Source organism: Miscanthus floridulus, chromosome 4 (assembly GCF_019320115.1).
Source record: "Miscanthus floridulus cultivar M001 chromosome 4, ASM1932011v1, whole genome shotgun sequence".
NCBI lineage: Eukaryota > Viridiplantae > Streptophyta > Magnoliopsida > Poales > Poaceae > Miscanthus > Miscanthus floridulus.
In genome coordinates, this window is record NC_089583.1 from 1,076,970 (window position 1) to 1,097,352 (window position 20,383).

Genomic DNA, 20,383 nt, shown 5'->3' on the forward strand with positions numbered 1-20,383 from the left:
TTGGACGCCTTATGGCTTTCAAGTGCCAGTGCCACTTGAGTCGAGACGCACACAACTCAAATCGACCCCTATTAAGGCCCAACGAGGCTCGGGGGATCAAGACACCAAACGCTTGGGTCTGTGACCCCGAACTCGCCTCATCTGGCTATGCTTCGACTACACACCAAACGCATGGGTCTACGACCCCGAACTCGCCCCATCCGGCTATGCTTCGACTGCACTCCAAAAACTACCTAGGTCTACGACCCCGAACTCGCCCCATCCGGCTACGCTTCGACTGCACACCAAAAAACGCCTGGGTCTGTGACCTCGAACTCGCACCATCGGGATCCATGACTCCGACTCGACCGATCCCACGGCATGCACCGACACCAAGATCAGCGAGCTCCGTCTCGACCGATCCCTAAACTAACTAACTAACTACCTCGGCTGCGCGGGCTGCACCAAGGCCAGGATCCATGACTCTGACTCGCCCGATCCCACGGCGTGCACCGACGTCAGGACCCACGAGCTCCGTCTCGTCCGATCCCTAAACTAACTACCTCGCCCGATCCCAAGGCGCGCACCGATGTCAGGATCCATGAGCTCTACCTCGCTCGATCCCAAAACTAACCGCCTCGGCTGCACAACGACGCCTTGGTTGACAACTCCGTCTCAACTAAAAAACACATACACACGCCCGCTGACAAACACCCCCAGACGATTTTGCCCGAATCGCCCGGGGGCTCGGGGGCTACACCCGTGTGGGGATATACCCCCGGGTACCACAAGATGGTACATGGGCCGCACCATCCGAGGTGGCCCGGTCCTGTAAGATCAAGACGTACACGGCTAGATTACAAGTTGTACCAGATATTGTAATAGTACCAAATAGGATACTTTATTTGTAACCCTCCTCTTCCAGACTATATAAGGAGAGGCAGGGGTCCCCTCAGGGAGGACAATCATCTACACCTCAATCAATATAATACACCAAAGACACAGGACGTAGGGTATTACGTCGATTAGATGGCCTGAACCTGTCTAAATCGTTGTCTCTACGCCTTGTGTCACCATCTGGTTCCTGATTACACGCACCGTCTACCGACAATCTACCACCATGGGCACCCCCTCAGTGGACTGCCGACCATATTTCATCAACAGTGGCGCGCCAGGTAGGGGGTGTGCGTGCTGATCCTCCGGCGAACCAGATGGGATTTTCTTCACCAACTTCATCCGTGGCAAGCTGGCGACTGGCGGCGGCATCCCTCGATAGACGGATCTGATTTCGCATCTACTGCACTCCAACGATCAAACGGCGGCCAGCAATAAAGCAACATGGAGCTATGTTTCCATCAAAGATGTTAATTGGTCGTACGAGCAAACTAGAGCAATTGAAGAAATATTCGAGCACGTATGCATCTAGATCTACGGAGCGGTGGGATGCAGGCTGCTCGATGTTGTCACATGCAGTTTCATCTCGAAAGCTAAGTCAATCTTCAATCTATAATATCCTATGATATAATACATATCCAGATACCTACATATACGCATAATTATTTCAAGAATCTAATTGCGTTCATCATCGTTCGGTGTTGTCCCATATTGGCAGTATGGATCTCATCGGGAGTGATCAGTAATCCTACAAGCTGCTATACGTCGGCGGCATAGCTCTAGGTCTCGTGGCCACCTTGTATGGATCAGCCAGATCAGTGGGACCAAGGAGGAACAAGCGAGAAAAAAGAAGCCAACTCCAGATGAGATCAACATGCATGGACATACATCACAACGCACGGCTGCATGCAGGAGCGGCTAGCAACCAGGCATGATCGATTATGGATCTGCACCAACGACACTTATCATTGACCAATCAAGGAGGCCCGACATGGGTTCAATCTACAGAGTCATGCTCTGGCCGCGCGATGGGCCCAGGCATCACAGCCATGCACCAGATCGGAGTCAACCATCGACAAGCATGCAAGATCTGAAAAGCTCTAGTTAATTCCGGCTTTGCATGCAGCAAGGACACGTGATCTACCCAAGCCATGCAAAGCTAACAAGATACGTAGCATGTATATACATATATACATCTGCACAGAAGGAAGCAAAGCAACTACACGTGAGGTCTACTTGCACGTATCCATCATCATGGAGCCAAATACGACGACTCCAACAGCGAGCGGTCTCAGCCAGAGGCGAGCCACGCCAAGCCATCTAGTGAGCCATGTCGAGCCAAGTGAGCCACTGAGCGAGCCGCATCGAGCCACGTCAAGCCAAGCGAGCCGCTGAGCGAGCCGCGTCGAGCCACATCGACCCCAGACCACCAGACCATGTCCCGAGCAGCTCCGCCGAGCTCCGACCACTAGACCACGTCCCAAGCGGCTCCGCCGAGCTCCGACCACCAGACCACGTCCCGAGCGGCTCCGCCGAGCTCCAACCACCAGACCATGTCCCGAGCGGCTCCGCCGAGCTCCGACCACCAGACCACGTCCCGAGCGGCTCCGCCGAGCTCCGACCACCAGACCACGTCCTGAGCGGCTCCGCCAAGCTCTGACCACCAGACCACGTCCCGAGCGGCTCCGCCGAGCCCCGACCACCAGACCACGTCGCAATGATGATCGCCACGAAGAACGACGCTATGACAACCACGACCACCGTCACAACAGGCCGAAAAGCTCGAGGACCGGACAACTTCATCGCCACCGACCAGATTTCTATCAAAGATAAGTACACTTCTAATATTTATATTTAATATAATTTTCATTACGACGTTTCTCCACAACGTCCTTGCCATGATTATTCTTCAAATAACGTTTGTCCATGTATACAATCTTAAATATAACATACAACTATACTTAATGCAAATCCTCGACCAGTCATGTTGACGCTCGATGTCTCTAGAAAAGGCCCTGTCTTCGGCTCCTCCCTACACGTGCACGATCGTCTGCCCTTTGCGTTATGGGTGGTCGGCAGCGGCTCCTTAGCGACGCTTTGTTCATCCTACACGTGCACGGGCTCCGCGCCCCGCGTTATGGTTAACGGGCTAGCTAGGGCTGGAGACTCAGCTACATACTAACTGGTCAAGCAATTTATATTAAGTATAAACATAAATTTCACATTAACACTGATGTTTACAAAGCACCAACTGCTTTATCACATCATGCTCATGACTGCTGAGCGTCATACGCTATTTCTTCACCGCTGATTTTTCTCCATAATTTATTATTTTGTACATCATGTACTACCATTCTACATATTTATATTGCAGGAATTTCGAGCTATGCTCGGGGACTTCGTCGCTCGCTTCTCGACCTACGCTCGGGGATTGCCTCGATCACTCTCCGACCACAGCTCGGGGACTTCGTCGCTCGCTCCTCGACCTATGCTCGGGGACTGCCTCGACCACTCTCCGACCACGGCTCGGGGACTTTGCAGTCTCGACTACATGCGACTGTCGACTCGCATACAGTTGGGGTATTTTTTCTCACTTAGACCTTGCTACAAGGCTCATACCTCGCCTTCCAGCAAGCTCGGGGACTACATCGGTACGATACACCTGCCGGTGCATCTCGTATCGCCTGTACGATGATTGGATTCTCAACTTAACTGGGAATTCTTTTTAGACCCTGGCACCATGTGCCTGCGTCACCTACTACCAGGCTCGGGGACTAAGTGGGCACACTTCACCTTGCGGTGAATGTGCTTGTTTTTCGACCACTACGCCTCTGATGATCAAAGACGCTACGCTTCAAGACGCACTTACATTTTTTTCAGAAATACAAGTGGGCACACTTCCCAGGATGGAAATCTTTTTCTTTCTTCTTAAGAGCACCATACATTCTTCGGACAACCTATTTCTCCGGCGACAACGGTGGTCGGAGATGTTAAGAACTCAAGCCTCACTGTTCGGAGAAGGTTAAAATGACGTGTCACATCAAAATACATGGCGCTCGGGGACTAGCTGTGGGGGATATACCCCCGGGTACCACAAGATGGTACATGGGCCGCACCATCCGAGGTGGCCCGGCCCGTAAGATCAAGACGTACACGGCTAGATTACAAGTTGTACCAGATATTGTAATAGTACCAAATAGGATACTTTACTTGTAACCCTCCTCCTCCAGACTATATAAGGAGAGGCAGGGGTCCCCCTCATGGAGGACAATCATCTACACCTCAATCAATACAATACACCAAAGACACAAGACGTAGGGTATTACGTCGATCAGACGGCCCGAACCTATCTAAATCGTTGTCTCTGCGCCTTGTGTCACCATCTGGTTCCTGATTACACGCACCGTCTACCGACAATCTACCACCACGGGCACCCCCCTCGGTGGACTGCCAACCATATTTCGTCGACAACCCGCGGGTGTGCTCGCACGCACCCGCTAATGAAACAAAAACCTCCCCAGCTGGCAACACGAAAAATCCCCTAGACGATTCTGCCCGAATCGCCCGGGGGCTCGGGGGCTACACCCGTGGGTGCGCTCACGAGCACCCGCCGTCAAGACAAAAATCCCCCAGACGATTCTGCCCGAATCGCCTAGGGGCTCGGGGGCTCCTGTCGAGTTCATAAACCCGGGGTCCCTCGCGGACCGGCTTCCCAACAAAGGCTCGGCCCAAGCAGACAACACGCAACTCATGGGCCGACCCAAGTATCTGGACAACAGGCCAGAAGGGCGATCCAATCACCGACCGGAAGGTCTGGCCGAAGAGGAGCGACGCCTGTTTTCTGACTCCGGCCCACCTCTCCGACCGGAGGGCTCACTTCGGTCCCTAGCCCGCCTCCGGATGGCCTCTCCGACCAGAAGGCCTGGCAAAAGCACTACTTTCGACTCCGACCCCACATCTCCGACCGGGGTACGCAAAAATCCTATAAGAAAAGGACAGGTCCGAACTTGTGTTAGAGTAATTAATTGTAAGAACTTGTGTTAAATTGATGGCCTAAACTCATATGAGCAAGGTTGACGATATTCTAACAGCTAGGCTCACTTCGCATACCTAGGCTTAATCTGGCCCGGATTATGTTAGATGTGTTTTTTTTGTTTTGGTTTTGCTGCGATGGTATCAGATCGATGGTTACAGAGGAGTACTCGTGTCCCATCTTGCAAGTTGTTGATTTTTACTACATAGTACCACCACGGGTGGGTCGTACTCATACATTTCGTAGTAGAATATAAGTATATTAATAACATATGCACTAGAATAATCGTGGACTGGGGACAAGACTTGGCTTGACTTGACTCCTTCACTTTATTTTTTCGCTTTGTGTTGTGCGTGGAGCCTCCCCTTTTTTTATGGCTTGACTTGACTCCTTCACTTTTTTTTCGCTTTGTGTTGTGCGTGGAGCCTTTTTTTTTATGAAAACAAAATTATATATATATATATATATATATATATATATATATATATATATATATATATATATATATATATATATATATATATATATTATATACATACTCTGACCCTATGACCTGTGTGGTGTGAATGAGGAGCGAGAGTGTGAGACGATGAGAATCCGTTTCCAAGCCGGCAGAAAAGACTTGGTGGAGAGAGGCCTACCATACCAGCAATACCATGCATGCATGTTTTACACACTCTCCCTCCGCTCCGTCGACATGATGGACTGTGGAGTGGAGGAGGGAAGACGATCGAGATGGTTTCTTTTTTTCTTCCTTTCTTTTTGGCAATAACTCGAGCTGATGGGCTGATTTGTGACGATACTCCGTCCTAGCAGCAAGGGAGCTTGGCTTCGCTCTGGGTGTCCAGTCCAACAAGGCCTCATCAAGTCTCAAGCACAGCCACAGCAGCAGCAGCAGCCGCCTTCTCCTGCTCTCTCTCTCTCCTCTCCTCTGACGCAGTCAGCTCGAAATGGCAGAGGCCTCGTCCCGTTCGCTGGCTTTATAAACCGTGTCAAGCGAACAGGGCACATGGAATCCATTCCAATCCCCGGACAGCCCAGGCCTGGCCCCTCTTCTTTCTTGTTTTGGAGCCTCTCCAGCTTTGTTTCTTGCTGGATTCTTCCTTTCCCTCCTCTTCTTCTTCATTCACTGGTGGTGCCGGCCTGCCGGGCATTCCACCCAAGTTTTCTTTTATCCCGTCGCCGTCGGTGCTCGCTTGTTCCTTCGTTTCTTTCTTCCCCCCAAATCGTATCTTTCTGTCTCCGCCCGCCGTTGCCATGTCCGGACCGGAGTCAGGGGCCGGCTGAGGCGACAGCCATAAGCCCTCATCACCATCACCATCACCTGCTGCTTCTTGGCTTGGGCTTGAGCCTCGACCAGAGCAGGGGAGGGGAAGGAGATGGCGTCGTCCTGGTCCTCCTCCTCCAGCTCCAGCTCCAGCACCCTCCTCCTCCTCCTCCTCCTCCGGTTGCTCTGCCTCTGCGCCGCCCTGCCAGCCACCCTGCAGGCGGCGGCGCGCCCGCCCAGCGTCACCATCGGCGCGCTCTTCACCTTCGACTCCGTCATCGGAAGGTCCGCCAGGACCGCCATCCAGCTCGCCGTCGACGACGTCAACGGCGACCCCACCGTGCTGAGGGGCACCAACCTCAGCGTCATCTTCCAGGACACCAAGTGCAGCGGATTCGTCGGCACAATCCAAGGTAGGTACAATCCTACTCTGCTTTTGCTCTGTTTTCTTCCTTTCTTTCGTGGGGATTGGGGTTTCCATTCCATCCTTGGTGAGATTGCCATGAATCATGCTGTGATGTGATATGCCTTGCGTCCTCCGTTTTGGGTGGTTGCCCCGTCATTACGCATCATCAGCAGCACCAAATCATCATGTCATGTGGGGGCTTAATTTGTGGGTGCAGCCAACATCTCCCCTTTCCTTCATTCACTTTTTGTGTTAGAAGCCGAGCGGCGGTGAGCGCGATCGCAGGGAGCTCGGCAAGAACTGGACACAGGAAATTTGTGCTGCAAGAAGTGCAGCGTTTTCTGATGCATGTGTTGCCATTTATTGAAACAAGAAAGAAAGATCATGCCGCTCATGGCGCGCACGACGCGAGAAAGGCGCGCGTCCATCCCCACGCGCGACGTCGCCCGGCCATGGCGGCATGTCCTGGTTCATGGCTAACAAACTACCACTACATCCTATTTGTACGCGATCACCACAAGCTGGAGCCTGCGCACATGCACGAAATAAACATGCTGCCTAACTAGAGCACGTAAGAGTAACTAACAATTCTCCTCCTACTCCTAATGTGCTCGCTGTACATGACGAACGCCAAGTCTAGAGCGCAGCTCGCAGAATCGCTCGCGCCCCAGTGCCTTGGTGCAGATGTCCGCCAGCTGCTCTGCCGTCCCAATGGACTGAACCTGAACCTTGTTCTCCTCGACACACTCACGGATGTAATGAAATCTTATGTCAATATGCTTACTTCGGTCGTGGAACACGGGATTCTGGCTGAGCGCGATAGCTGACTGATTGTCGATCTTCAGTGTGGTGGCGCCTGCCTTCTCAGCCTTGAGCTCAGCCAAGAGACGAGCGAGCCAGACACCCTAGCATGCTGCAGTGGCCGCGGCTATGTACTCTGCTTCACATGATGACAGATCAACAACACGCTGTTTCTGCGACTGCCAGGTGATCACGCTGCCGCCGAGGAAGAAGATGACTCCGGTTGTGCTTTTGCGAGTGTCGATGTCACCCGCCAGGTCGCTGTCACTGAATCCGACGAGCTGAGCACCTTTCATCTTCCTGTAACAGCACCCAAACTGCAAAGTGCCGGCGACATACCTGAGCACCCTCTTGACGGCAGACAGGTGCTCGGTGGTGGGATTTTCCATGAATCTGCTGACGTACCCCACCGAGTAGGCGAGATCGGGCCGAGAGTTCACCAGGTAGCGGAGGGACCCGACGATGCTGCGGTACATGGTAGGGTCAACTGAAGGAGCCGAACTTAGCTTGCTGAGCTTCAGACGAGGTTCCATGGGCGTGTGGCTTGGGTTGCAGCCAACCAGCCCCGCCTTCTCCAAGATCTTCGCAGCATAAGAGCTTTGACAGAGAGTGATCCCAGCCTCACTCTGAGTCACCTCGAGCCCCAGATAGTAGTGGAGGAGGCCAAGGTCACTCATCTTGAATTTTGCCTTCATCTCCTCCTTGAACTTGGTGATGTCCTCGTTGTTCCCACCGGCGATCACCAGATCATCCACGTATACACCAACGACGAGCCGGCGAACGCCTACTCCACGCAGGTACACGGCGTGCTCGAAGGTGCTCCGCTGGAAGCCCAGCTCGATCAAAGAGGAGTCGAGCTTGGCATACCAGGCGCGGGGCGCTTGACGTAGGCCGTACAGCGCCTTCTCCAGGCGCAGAACCTTGTTCTCTTGACCGCGTAGAACGAACCCCGGCGGTTGCTCGACGTAGACTTGCTCCTGGAGTACGCCGTTCAAGAACGCGGACTTGACGTCCATGTGGTGCATCGCCCAGCCTTGTGATGCGGCATGGGCGAGGAGCAACCTCACGGACTCAAGTCGGGCCACCGGCGCGAAGACCTCGTCGAAGTCGATGCCTTGCTGTTGCACGTACCCCTTGGCGACGAGTCAAGCCTTGTATCTGGTGATCACGCCCGTGGCGTCCTTCTTGGTCTTGTAGACCCACTTCAAGCCGATCGGCTTCACTCGCGGGGAAGCATTGACGAGCTCCCAGGTTCCGCTCGCCTCGATGGACGTCATCTCGTCAAGCATCGCGTGGCGCCAGTGTTCGTGTTCCAGCGCCTCGTCGAACGTGGTTGGTTCGGTGTCGCTTGTCAGCAAGAGGTGCTCCTCCAGGTCCCGGTCATCGAAGCCGGGTGGAGTTGACTGGTCGAGGACGTTTTCGATGCGGCGGAACCGCAGAGGTGCCTCGTCGTCATGGTCGAAGTCGAGGTGCTCGCTGAAGCCGAACCCGGGCGGTGTGGCGTACTCGACATCGTGCTGCAGCTGGGCAGCAGAGGAGCCTGGTGCTGGACTTGAGAGTGAAACGTCCGCTGGCGAGAGCGTGGGCGCCTGTGAGCCTGGTGTTGCCGGAGACGCCGCGTTTGGCGCAGTGGTCACCAAGGGAGCACGACCCACCATCGTGCTGGTGGTGGTGACCATGGTGGGCACCTCCACCGTGGGCTCATCGATGGTGAAGTCGGCGTCGCCTCCGTTGTGATCAGCGGGCCACGCCCACTGTGCGCCCTCGTCGAAGACGACATCTCGGCTGATATGGACTCGGCGGGTAGAGGGGTCGTAGACGCGGTATGCCTTGGACCCAGCCTCATACCCGACGAAGATCATCTTTCTGCTGCGATCATCAAGTTTCTTCAGATTAGGCGAAGTTACCTTGACGTGTGCGATGCAACCGAACGTACGGAGGTGATGAACGCCCGGCGCACGCCCCATCCAGAGCTCGTAGGGGGTCTTGCTCCCAATGCTCTTCGATGAGGATCGATTCAGCAGGTAGACGGCCGTTATGACCGCCTCGCCCTAGAACACTCCGGGAAGCCCCTTCGCCTTCAGCATGCACCGCGCTGTCCCCACGACGGACTGGTTGCGATGCTCCACGACACCATTCTGTTGAGGTGTGTGTGGTGCCGTGAGTTCGCGACGCAGTCCGAGCTGGGCGCAAGTACTTGGAGAAATCCGTCGCCGTGAACTCGCCGCCCCGATCGGTACGGAGCGCGAGCACCTTCTTCCCTGCCTTCCTCTCAGCAGCTGCCTGGATCCGCTTGATGGCCTCTGCTGCCCCGTCCTTGGACGGCAACAGAGCAATCCACATGTACCGGGAGAAATCATCGACCAGAAGAAGAAAGTAGCGATTACCGTTGGGCGTTGGCGGCGAGATCGGCCCACAGAGGTCACCGTGGAGGAGTTGGAGCACTTCGGTGGAGCGTCCCTGGGCCTTCTGCGGGAATGGCGAGCGGCGCTGCTTGCCTGCCAGGCAGACGTCGCAGAGTTGCTCCACCTGGCTAAGCAGTGGGAGTCCGCAGACGAGCTCGTCACGCGCCATCTTGCGGAGCGCGGTGAAGTTGACGTGCCCGAATCGAGCGTGCCAAACCCACGCATCCTCGCCGCTCCTAACATTTAATAATGCATGTGATGGTCTTGCTATCTTATAAAATGAGCTTTATTTGTTATCACTACGTGATGATGTGAACATTGCGTGCGACACGCTGTCTTCCTAGAGGATGAAATTATGAGGGGGAGCATGGTAGCTCGAGAAATTGACCTTGAAGAGAAGCGGGTGTATGCGCCCACTCTGATGATTCATGAGCCATTTTTCTCATTACCTGCTATCACTGCACCGACAGTGCAAGATACTGTGGTGCAAGCACATGTTGTTATTCTGCCTATGGCAACAATGAATGACGATGATGAACCTGTTCTTCAGGATCCTGTAGAACCTATTGCCACACATGAGGGGGAGCAACAACAACCTCAAACAGAAGATGTGCCAAATGTGGAGGCTCCTAGAAGGTCTCATAGAGTTAGAAAATTAGCTATTCCTGCTGACTATGAAGTATACAACACTGAGGAATTTCAAATGGAGGATGATCCCACCTCATTTGAAGAAGCCATGAGAAGTGATCATTCATCAAAGTGGCTTGAGGCCATGGAAGATGAAATAAAATCTATGAATGCCAATAAAGTTTGGGACTCAGAAATAATTCCTAAAGGAGCCAAAACAGTAGGCCGTAAATGGGTCTACAAAACAAAACCTGACTCTCAAGGGAATATAGAGAGATATAAAGCGCGACTTGTGGCAAAATGCTTTACGCAAAGAGAAGGGATTGATTACAATGAGTCCTTTTCTCCAGTCTCATGTAAGGATTCCTTCAGAATCATAATGGCATTAGTGGCACATTATGATTTAGAATTACATCAGATGGATGTAAAGACGGTATTTCTCAACGGGGACTTGGAGAAAAATGTTTACATGGCACAACCGAAAGGTTTTGTCATGGAAGGAAAAGAATGAATGGGATGCCGCCTAAAGAAATCCATTTATGGATTAAAACAAACTTCAAGACAATGGTACTTGAAGTTTGATCAGACAATAATGAATTTTGGGTTTAAAGAGAATGTAGAGGACAATTGTGTCTATGCAAAGTTTAAGAATGGGAAGTTTATCTTCCTTGTCCTATATGTGGATGATATCTTACTTGCTAGTAGTGATGTCAGTCTACTACTAGAGACAATTAAGTTTTTATCCTCAAAATTTGATATGAAAGATCTTGGTGAAGCTTCGTTTGTTCTAGGGATCGAGATTCATCGAGATAGAAGTAAAGGGGTATTAGAACTGTCACAAAAGGCATACATAGAAAAGATATTAAAGAAATTCAATATGCACAAATGTAGTCTCTCACCTGCTCCTATAGTCAAGGCCTCAAGGGCGACAGATATGAGGATTTTCAATGCCCCAGGAACCAGTATAAGATCGATCAAATGAAAATGGTTCCATATGCTTCAGTTGTAGGAAGCTTGCAATATGCTCAAGTATGTACGCGCCCTGACTTGGCATTTGTTGCCGGGTTACTTGGTAGATTCCAGAGCAATCCTAGAACAGAACATTGAAAATTAGTAAAGAAAGTCTTGCATTATTTGCAAGGAACGAAAAGCCTCATGATGACGTATAGAAGATCAGATTCACTCCATATAGTGGGATATTTAGATTCTGATTATACGGAAGATGATACAAAATCCACGTCTGGATATGTATTCACTCTCACAGGTTGAGCTATTTCATGGAAAAGCTCAAAGCAAACCGTCACTACATCATCCATAATGTATGCTGAGATTGTAGCGTGTTATGAGGCAACAGGGCTGATGAACTGGCTAAAAAAGTTCATACCCAGTTTAAAGGTGGTTGACGACATCTATATACCACTTAAGTTATACTGCGATAATAATCCCGTAGTACAGTATGCTCACAACAATAAGTCAAGTGGTGCTGCCAAACACATTGACATAAAGTATTATGTTGTGAAAGATAAAGTCCGGGATCATGTCTTAAGTCTTGAGCATATAAGTACCGAAAAGATGCTCGCGGATCCGCTAACAAAAGGCTTACCACCCAACGTGTTTAGAGAACATGTAGCCGACATGGGTTTAAAGGAAAGCCTATAATTCCTGGATAAAAGAAGGCCCAAAGTTAAGTATCTATTTCAGAACAGAGTGGTGTGTTGTAATTGTTAAATCTATCGGTAGTTGACCATGACGATGAAACATGCTCTATGCGCTAATCTGTAATGGAATGAACAAAAGTAAATGTTATGAAATTGAAAGATGGTAGGAGATCAAGGGGGGAGATTGTTAGATTGATCTCTAATCTCAAACTGGGCCCAACAGCTCAGTTGAGCCTTTGATCCGCACCCTGATCGGGGGCGCCCAGCCCACTATGGCTGGAGAGCCCATGTCACACTGCGCAATAAATAGAGGTGGGAGCCGGCGGCTCTGAGTACGAGGTTCACCTGAGCCGAACGTCCCACCGAAACCTAAACCCTAATCCCGATCAGAGAGGGGCGTAGCTAGTGACGGGAAGTCACCAGCCGTGTCGTTCCGCTCCACCGACGTCGACGACTTTGTTGACCTCTTCCCCGAACGTCGCTGCCCGTGCGCAGACTTCACCGACTCCATGGTGGACGCGAGCGGATCCTCCTCCAAGGGCACAGACGGTCAGCCTTTTCCATCTTTTTCTCCCCCTCTAGATCTAGTAGTTCAAAGTTCTAGGATGTGTTCATCATGTTTATAATAAGCTGTACCCGCAGATCTACGGCGAAGCTCATGTTCTTCTTTACATCGACGTCTTCACCGCCCCACATGACCTCGGCATGATGGTCGCAGAGTACGCCTGGATCGCGACGGACTGGCTCGCCGCCGCCGCCATCGATGGTGCGGGTGCCGCCTCCGAGTCTAATAATATACAGGGCGTCCTCACGCTGCGCCAGTACACGCCGGACTCGGACGCCAAGGCGTCGCTCGTCTCTCGCCGGCGTCGAACCACCTAGCAACAATAATGCCGCCGCCGCCGTCAACGCGTACGGCCTCTTCGCCTATGACTCCGTCTGGATTGCGGCACACGCTATCGACCAGTTCCTCGACGAAGCCGGCTGCAACGGCACCTTCTCCGCCGACCCCAACATCCGCGACGCCAACGGCAGCACGCTGGGAGCCTGGAACTCAGCGCGCTCAGGGTGTTCGACCAGGGCGAGCAGCTGCTCCAGAAGATCATGCTCGCCAACTTCACCGGCGTCACGGGCGCGTGGGGTTCCAGTTCGACGCCGATGGGAATGGGACTGGGAGTGGGACCCTCATCAACCCGGCCTACGAGATCCTCAACGTCGGCGGTAATACGGGCGTCCGCCGGGTCGCCTACTGGTCCAACTACACGCGCCTGTCGGTGGACGCGCCCACGCTGCTCGACGACGGCGGGCCGCCGCCAACAGCACCAGCACGACACCCCAGCAACAGCAGAAGGATCAGCAGCAGCAGATGTCCAGCGTCACCTGGCCCGGCGGCACCTCGGACACGCCGCGCGGGTGGGTGTTCGCCGACAATGGCCAGCCGCTGAGGATCGGCGTGCCGTACCGGACGTCGTACAAGGAGTTCGTGTCCAGGGACGACACGAGCAAAGACGGCGTGAGCGGCTACTGCGTCGACGTGTTCAAGGCGGCGTTGCAGCAGCTCCCGTACCCGGTGCCGGTGTCGTTCGTCCTGTTCGGCGACGGCGAGACGAGCCCCAGCTACGACGAGCTGGTGCAGAATGTGGCGGACGGCTTCTTCGACGCCGCGGTGGGCGACATCTCGATCGTGACGAACCGGACGCGGGTGGTGGACTTCACGCAGCCGTACATCGACTCCGGGCTAGTGGTCGTGTCCACGGTGAAGGCCAGGAGCTCCGACGAGTGGGCCTTCCTCAAGCCCTTCACGCCGGAGTTGTGGGGCACCTTTGTCGGTTTCTGCATCTTCATCGGCGCCGTGGTGTGGATCCTGGAGCACCGGCACAACGAGGAGTTCCGGGGGTCGCCGTGGAACCAGATGCGCACCATGTTCTGGTTCAGCTTCGCCGCAGTGTTCTTCTCGCAAAGTGAGTCGTGAGTAGAGCTGGCCGGTGAATCAATCCAATGTGTCGATCGATTCAGCAATCAGCATCTTAATTTCAGGTGAATCTGAAATCCTAATGAAAAGTGAAATGCATGCAGGAGAGGAGACTGTTAGCAGTCTTGGTCGCTTCGTCGTCATCATGTGGCTCTTGGTGGTTCTCATCATCACCCAGAGCTACACAGCCAGCCTGACGGTGCAGCAGCTGTCGACGGGCATCCAAGGCATCAACGACCTCCTCGCCGGCAACCACCCCATCGGCTACCAGCAAGGCTCCTTCGCCGGGAGCTACATGATCAAGGAGCTGGGCGTCAAGGCGTCGCGCCTCCGGGAGCTGCCCATCGACGCGTACGCCGACAGCCTGCAGCGCGGACCCAGCAACGGTGGCGTGGCGGCCATCGTCGACGAGCTGCCCTACGTGGAGCTCTTCCTCTCCTTCAACTGCCAGTTCAGGACGGTGGGCCAGGAGTTCACCAAGGGCGGATGGGGATTCGTAAGTCCAACATGCATGTTTTTTCTTTTTTTGTTCCACCAAATTAACCAACGACGACGACGATCTGTGGAAACACAATAGGCGTTCCCGCACGACCCCCCCCCCCCCCCCCCCCCCCCCCCCGGCTGTGGACCTGTCGACGGCCATCCTGAAGCTGTCGGAGAGCGGCGACCTGCAGCGGATCCACGACAATTGGCTCAACACGGGGACGTGCGACTCCACCGACGGCGTGGGCGGCCCCGTAAGGCTCAGCGTGGCCAACTTCGGGGGCCTCTTCCTTATCTGCGGCGTCGCCCTGCTCGTCTACTTCGCCAGGATACTTTTCCAGTTCTGCCAGTACCACCGCCACGGGACCAGCGACGGCGCCAAAGAGGAGGACGACGGCGGCGGCGGCCCGTTCCCTGACAAGGAGAAGAGCCTGCGCCGGCTCGCCAGGCAGACCAGCATTCCGGACTTCATGTTCTTCGTGGACATGAAGGAGTCCGAGGTCAAGAGGGCCATCCGGAGCAGCTCCAACAAGTCACTATCGGAATCGCAAGCTTTGCCGAGTGCCGATAATTTTGCGAGTTTTTTTATCTCGGGCATTCGGTAAAGCCTGTCTTTGCCGAGTGCCCAACCTCGAACACTCAACAAAGACACGACCCTCGACAAAGCTGATCTTTGCCGAGTGCTCAGTTTCAGCACTCGGCAAAGACGTCCTCTTTGCCGAGTGCTCAGACATACCACTCGGTAAGTACTTTCTTTGCCGAGTGTCAACGTCTCACACTCGGCAAATTTTGGCCCGCCATTAAACCAGCCTGCCGCCGTCAGCTCTTTGCCGAGTATACAAATGCAACCCTTGGCAAAGAATGTCTTTGTCGAGTGTCAAAAGCAGACACTAGGCAAAGTATAATTTTTTTTTGACTCCTGCACTTCAAAATTTTTCACCTCTCCACATACCACATTTGGTACTCCATGCTTAAGTTTGGTGTATTTTTGAATTTATTTGCTATATTTAACTAATTAATTGCATTTCAAGCAATTTTTTTGAATTAAGTTAAATTTGAATCGCAAGTGATTCAAATATTTGGAAAATGAGTATAAAATTGATATTCATGTTATTCAACCCAGTTTGAGGCCTTACCTATAAGATTATAAGGGTTTTCGAACATCTTATTTCGGAAACACGACCCCGAGCGTGTGGTTGAATGGTTTTTAAATACTATAAAAAACAAAGGAAGTCCGAAAATCATGAAATTTGATAAGATGTCATGATATCATATGTGGATGTTGTGGTAAAAAATTGAGAAGGTGTCACATAAGTTGTCACGTACATTGCTCACAATCCGAAACATCTCCGAAGAAGTTTCATGATTGTTGAGAATGATCTGGTAAGATCTGGAGTGAAAGTGACGGTCGAGTTGTGGTTTGACTCCGAAACTTTTTGTATAGCCAATAGACATCAAAGATCGTGTCATGTTAAATTTTAGCGATTTTTTGGATCCATTTGATAATTATTAATTTGTAATAGCAATTATATAAATGGAATTTGAGCTATAACTAATGAAATCATGGTCTATTTTTCGCTGAAGCATCAAATTTGCATTGTTGAGTGAATTTGACAAGGTATTTTCAAAGTGTATTGGAACAAATTTGGAAAAAAACGGTTAAGGAAAAGAGAAAGGAAATAGAAAAGTTTTTTTTTAAAATACCTTTGCCGAGTGTCTTAGGGTTCGCACTCGGCAAAGTATAGTCTTTGCCGAGTGCCTTATCGGCTTGACTCTCGACAAAGATTTTTAATGTTTTTATAAAAAAATCCTGGCTTTGCCGAGTGCCGGATCGCGGACACTCGGCAAAGGCCAGACCCAGGACTTAACTGCCACAGCCGAGACTCACTCACGCACGCACGCTCATCGCCCCTGCCAGAGTGCCAGCGCCTCCCCCTCGCTCCCTCACCGCGTCCTCTGCAACCAACCCTCCCCTCGCTCCCTCACCGCCCCTGCCAGCGCCGCCCCCCCCCCCCCCCCCCCCCCCCGCCCTGCCCGTCATCCTCGCGCCGCCGCGCCTTCTCCTGCGCTGCCCCGCTCGTGCCCGCCCGCCGTGCTCGCGCCCAGCGCGCTCGCCCGCCGGCCGCGGCCCCGAAGCCGCCTCCACCGGCAAAGTTTGGCCCGCCGGCCGCCCCCGTCACCGCCCCACCCGCAACGCCGCGCCTACGCGCCGCCCCGCGCGCGCCCGCCCGCCCACGCTGGCCGCTCCCGCCGGCGGCCCGCCGTCTGGACTCGTCTCGCCCGCGGCCGATCTCCTCCATCCGCTCGCCGCGCCGCAACCCGGAGAGGAGACTAAGCTCGGTCGAGCACCACCTGGGGCCCAGCGTCCTCGCGACCATCTCCGGCACGGCGTCCGGCCTCTGCAGCCCCGGTAATTCAGTTGTGCTAAAACTTGTCTATACAGTTGCGTGCAGACCATGCATTATTCCTTCCTGAAATTAATTTGTGCTAAAACTTGTCTATTACATTTTCTTGCCTGTAAACTATGCTGTTGCAGTGGATTTGTTAAATTAAGAATTTCTCCTTAGCGTTTATGCTTCTTAATGGTACAAACCGTCTAAAATATTTCAAAGGCACCTAATGGAATGGTAACAATACATCAGTTCCCTTTTATCATTAAAAATAATTTCATCTTTACCTCAAACTACAACTTTGGATCTCAAAATCCATTCGATATATATGCCTTACAAAGTATTGAACTATAATCATGATTTTAGGAAGACAAAAACTATCATGTACAGCTACTTGTGTCATAATAAAACGAGTAGCATAAAAAAGAATAAACCAGTCTTAGATCAACATGCATAAAAACTATCATGTTCAGAAAGGATATCAAAGGCTTGAACTGCTCATGGTCTGGTGGGTAAATCTGTACATGGATGCAGTTTCCCTGTACAAATAAGCAGAGTTCAGCAAGTCTAGTCTAAGGCAAGATGAATGGTGATAACGGTTCTGCCACTATTGCATATTGTGTCTCCCTTCGGTATTTTAGAGTCCTGTCATGTAACTTTATATCTTATAGCTAGGTTCCATAGTAAAAAACCTACGCAGTTATGGTAAAAACTATGGATTTTACAGCCTATCACAAATATACATAATCTTATAGTCAGCATACATGTGAGCATAGGAAGACAAGCGACAATATGTACCTCTTCATCAATCAAAACCAAGTCACTATGCAACATCTTTGATTCATCATGTGGATCATAGAAGTCCCAAAACCTAGAGGCACGCACACATATGGTCTCACTGCAGTTACCAGGCATGAGACCAGGAATCAACCTATCTCCCATCTGCAGGCACATAATGAGATATAGAATTAGTACAACCGTCATGGCACAATAAGTTTCATATGCGAGATTAAGATCGAAAGAGGGAAACCTTGGTATAGAAGACATCACACACATCATGTGAACCAATACACTCAATGCAAAATAAGAGATGTAGGTGGCCAGCCAACATTTTCAAAAGCACGTATATACAGCAAGGCCCAAAATCTAACCCATCGCAAAAGTTTAAGGCTGATGCCGCAAGGACCTCTCGGTACACAACATTTCGAGTCTTTGAGCCACACGAACCATCAGTATTCTCAATCAGAATTCTTAGGCCACCTCTAGAAGTCGATCGTGAAACAGCCACATAGAGTTGGCCATGTGTAAAAATAGGTTTTTTTAGGTAAAGGCCAACCCTTGAAAGAGTCTGCCCCTGGCTCTTATTTATTGTCATAGTGAAGCATATTCGTACTGGAAATTGTCTCCTCTGTAGCATGAATGGCCACTTCACATCTGCAGTGTTAAGGGCGATTCTTGGTATAAAAACCTCTTCGCCGACTTTAGACCCCGTTAGTATTATGCACCGCAGCAAGCGCTGTCCAAGCTCTGTAACAAGCAGTCTTGTACCATTATAGAGCCCCATATTCTGATTCAGGTTTCGTAACAGCATTACTATGACCCCTTTCTTTAATACAAGTTTGTGGCAAGGGAAATTATTCACATTGATAGAATTCAGAAACTCAGTAGGGTAGAGCACATCAAAATCTGGTATGTGTTCAGACGATTTCGATATAGTGTCACAGCTTAGGTAGTGCACACTATCACCAGGGATGAGCGAGACAATGAAATCATTAATCTCGTCAACAGTAATGTTATTTGGGCAGACAATAGCACGTGAAGCCAAATATTCAGGATTATTGTAGTTCATCAAAAAGTCTGGGTATACTTCAAACACTATTGCTGCAATTTTATCACCATCGGTATGAATTAGCAAACCATCAGGAATAGTAACCCATGAAGCCTCACACTCATCCCCTTTCCTTTCGGCAGGGGCAGTACCATCACCAATAGCTAGGACCCAGTTGCTAAATTGCTCCAGCTCATCACGTTTGCTCTCTTCTAAAGAGGGGTTGAGAAGTCGCATGTTTGTGTGTAGTCTTAATAGAACAACATGCTGCCAAAGTCTAGAGCTCGTAATGGATGCACCAACTACGGCAGATCGTGAGCCTTTCCGCACAACAGGTAAAATTTGACGAAAATCACCTCCTAGAACAATAGGCTTGCCACCAAATGGTATGACCGATTTTGCAGGATCATGACCGATTTAAGTTTAGCTTTCACTGCTAGTTAGGTAAAATCCTAAAGCTTGGCGTGATACAGCAGCCCCGTTAACCTTTTTGCCGGCAATAGGCAAGTGGCTTAGTGGAAGAAATTTTAGAAGGGGAAAAGCATGAGAAATTGCTACAACGACAAATCAAAAGCAAAACCACTTAAACAACATTTAAAGGTAGACGTGTTGACTATTGTATTTGTTTTATTTTTATTCGATAGGCATTGACCCAGCTGTTCGCAGTTTTCACGGTAACATGCATGCTAATGCAAATCAGTAGTCACTATTTGTTTTTATTATAGACTCCTACAGGGAGTCAAGGACTAGCATATAAAGCGACCTATGGTCCTGCAAAACACTTTCGTATTTATGGATGCATGGATGCATAATAGCAACAGGCTGGCTGACTGGTTCTGTCACGCACTCAAGGTGCAGTTGGTTTATGTCACAAGCACAAACGTAGCATGGACGACCTGCAAGGCTGCAATGCCGCAGGAAGCAGATCCCTGCTTTGTTTGCAAACTACAGTATTTTCTTTTCTTTTCTTTTTCCTTTCCCTTTTGCTGCAGTAGTCACAATCTTTTTGTCAAGGAATTGGGATTGATTTCAAACAAGAAACAGCCACAAATAAAACACACAAGGTGCAACTGAATAATCCTAGCTAGGCAGCTGGTTCAACTTTCTGAAACAGATGAAGCTTCACTTATACTGGTGGTGGTGGTAGTAGCAGTAGTTGTGATTATATATGTTTATATGAATGTGAATCCAATGCATATGCATATGTGGTTATCGGCCATCGTGCCGTACGTTTTTTTGCAGGTTTTAGAAACCTCACCGTGTAGGGGAGGTTCTGTCAAAATTTTCAATTAAGCCCGTATGTTCTTTTTTTTTTTGCAGAGAAGAGCCCGTCGGAGCCGAGCCGGAGTACCTCGGCGACCCCGATCGTATTCCTCACCACTGCGGGCCTGCCTACACCGCATTGCCTCGCCACTGCACCGCCCCTCCACAGCCCCGCTAGCCTGACTCCACCGCCACCCAAGGTATAACCCCTCTTTCCGTATCATGTTCGTAGATCACATAACCAAGTTAGGTGTCTCCCGTTCGAAAGGGATACGGTTGGAAGTATGCAGATCTTTGCATATCTATAACCATATGTGTTTCGAATTGTCCACATTTTTTGGACAGCCCGAGGATGCGTAGATGGGGTTAGTTTTTAT

At 51.1% G+C, this 20,383-nt stretch overlaps 1 protein-coding gene and 1 pseudogene across 1 annotated transcript; one reads left to right on the forward strand and one right to left on the reverse strand.

The window, feature by feature from the left end:
* The first annotated feature begins 5,624 nt into the window (after window positions 1-5,624).
* On the forward strand, window positions 5,625-15,130 carry LOC136550685 (glutamate receptor 3.4-like; annotated as a pseudogene).
* Window positions 15,131-18,412: 3,282 nt separating this feature from the next.
* Window positions 18,413-18,980, reverse strand: LOC136550686 (uncharacterized). Its single transcript, XM_066542294.1, has 2 exons — window positions 18,558-18,980; window positions 18,413-18,442 (listed from the first exon to the last, which is right to left on the reverse strand). The coding sequence occupies exons 1-2, from the start codon at window positions 18,978-18,980 to the stop codon at window positions 18,413-18,415; spliced, it is 453 nt and encodes a 150-aa protein (XP_066398391.1).
* Window positions 18,981-20,383: the final 1,403 nt, after the last annotated feature.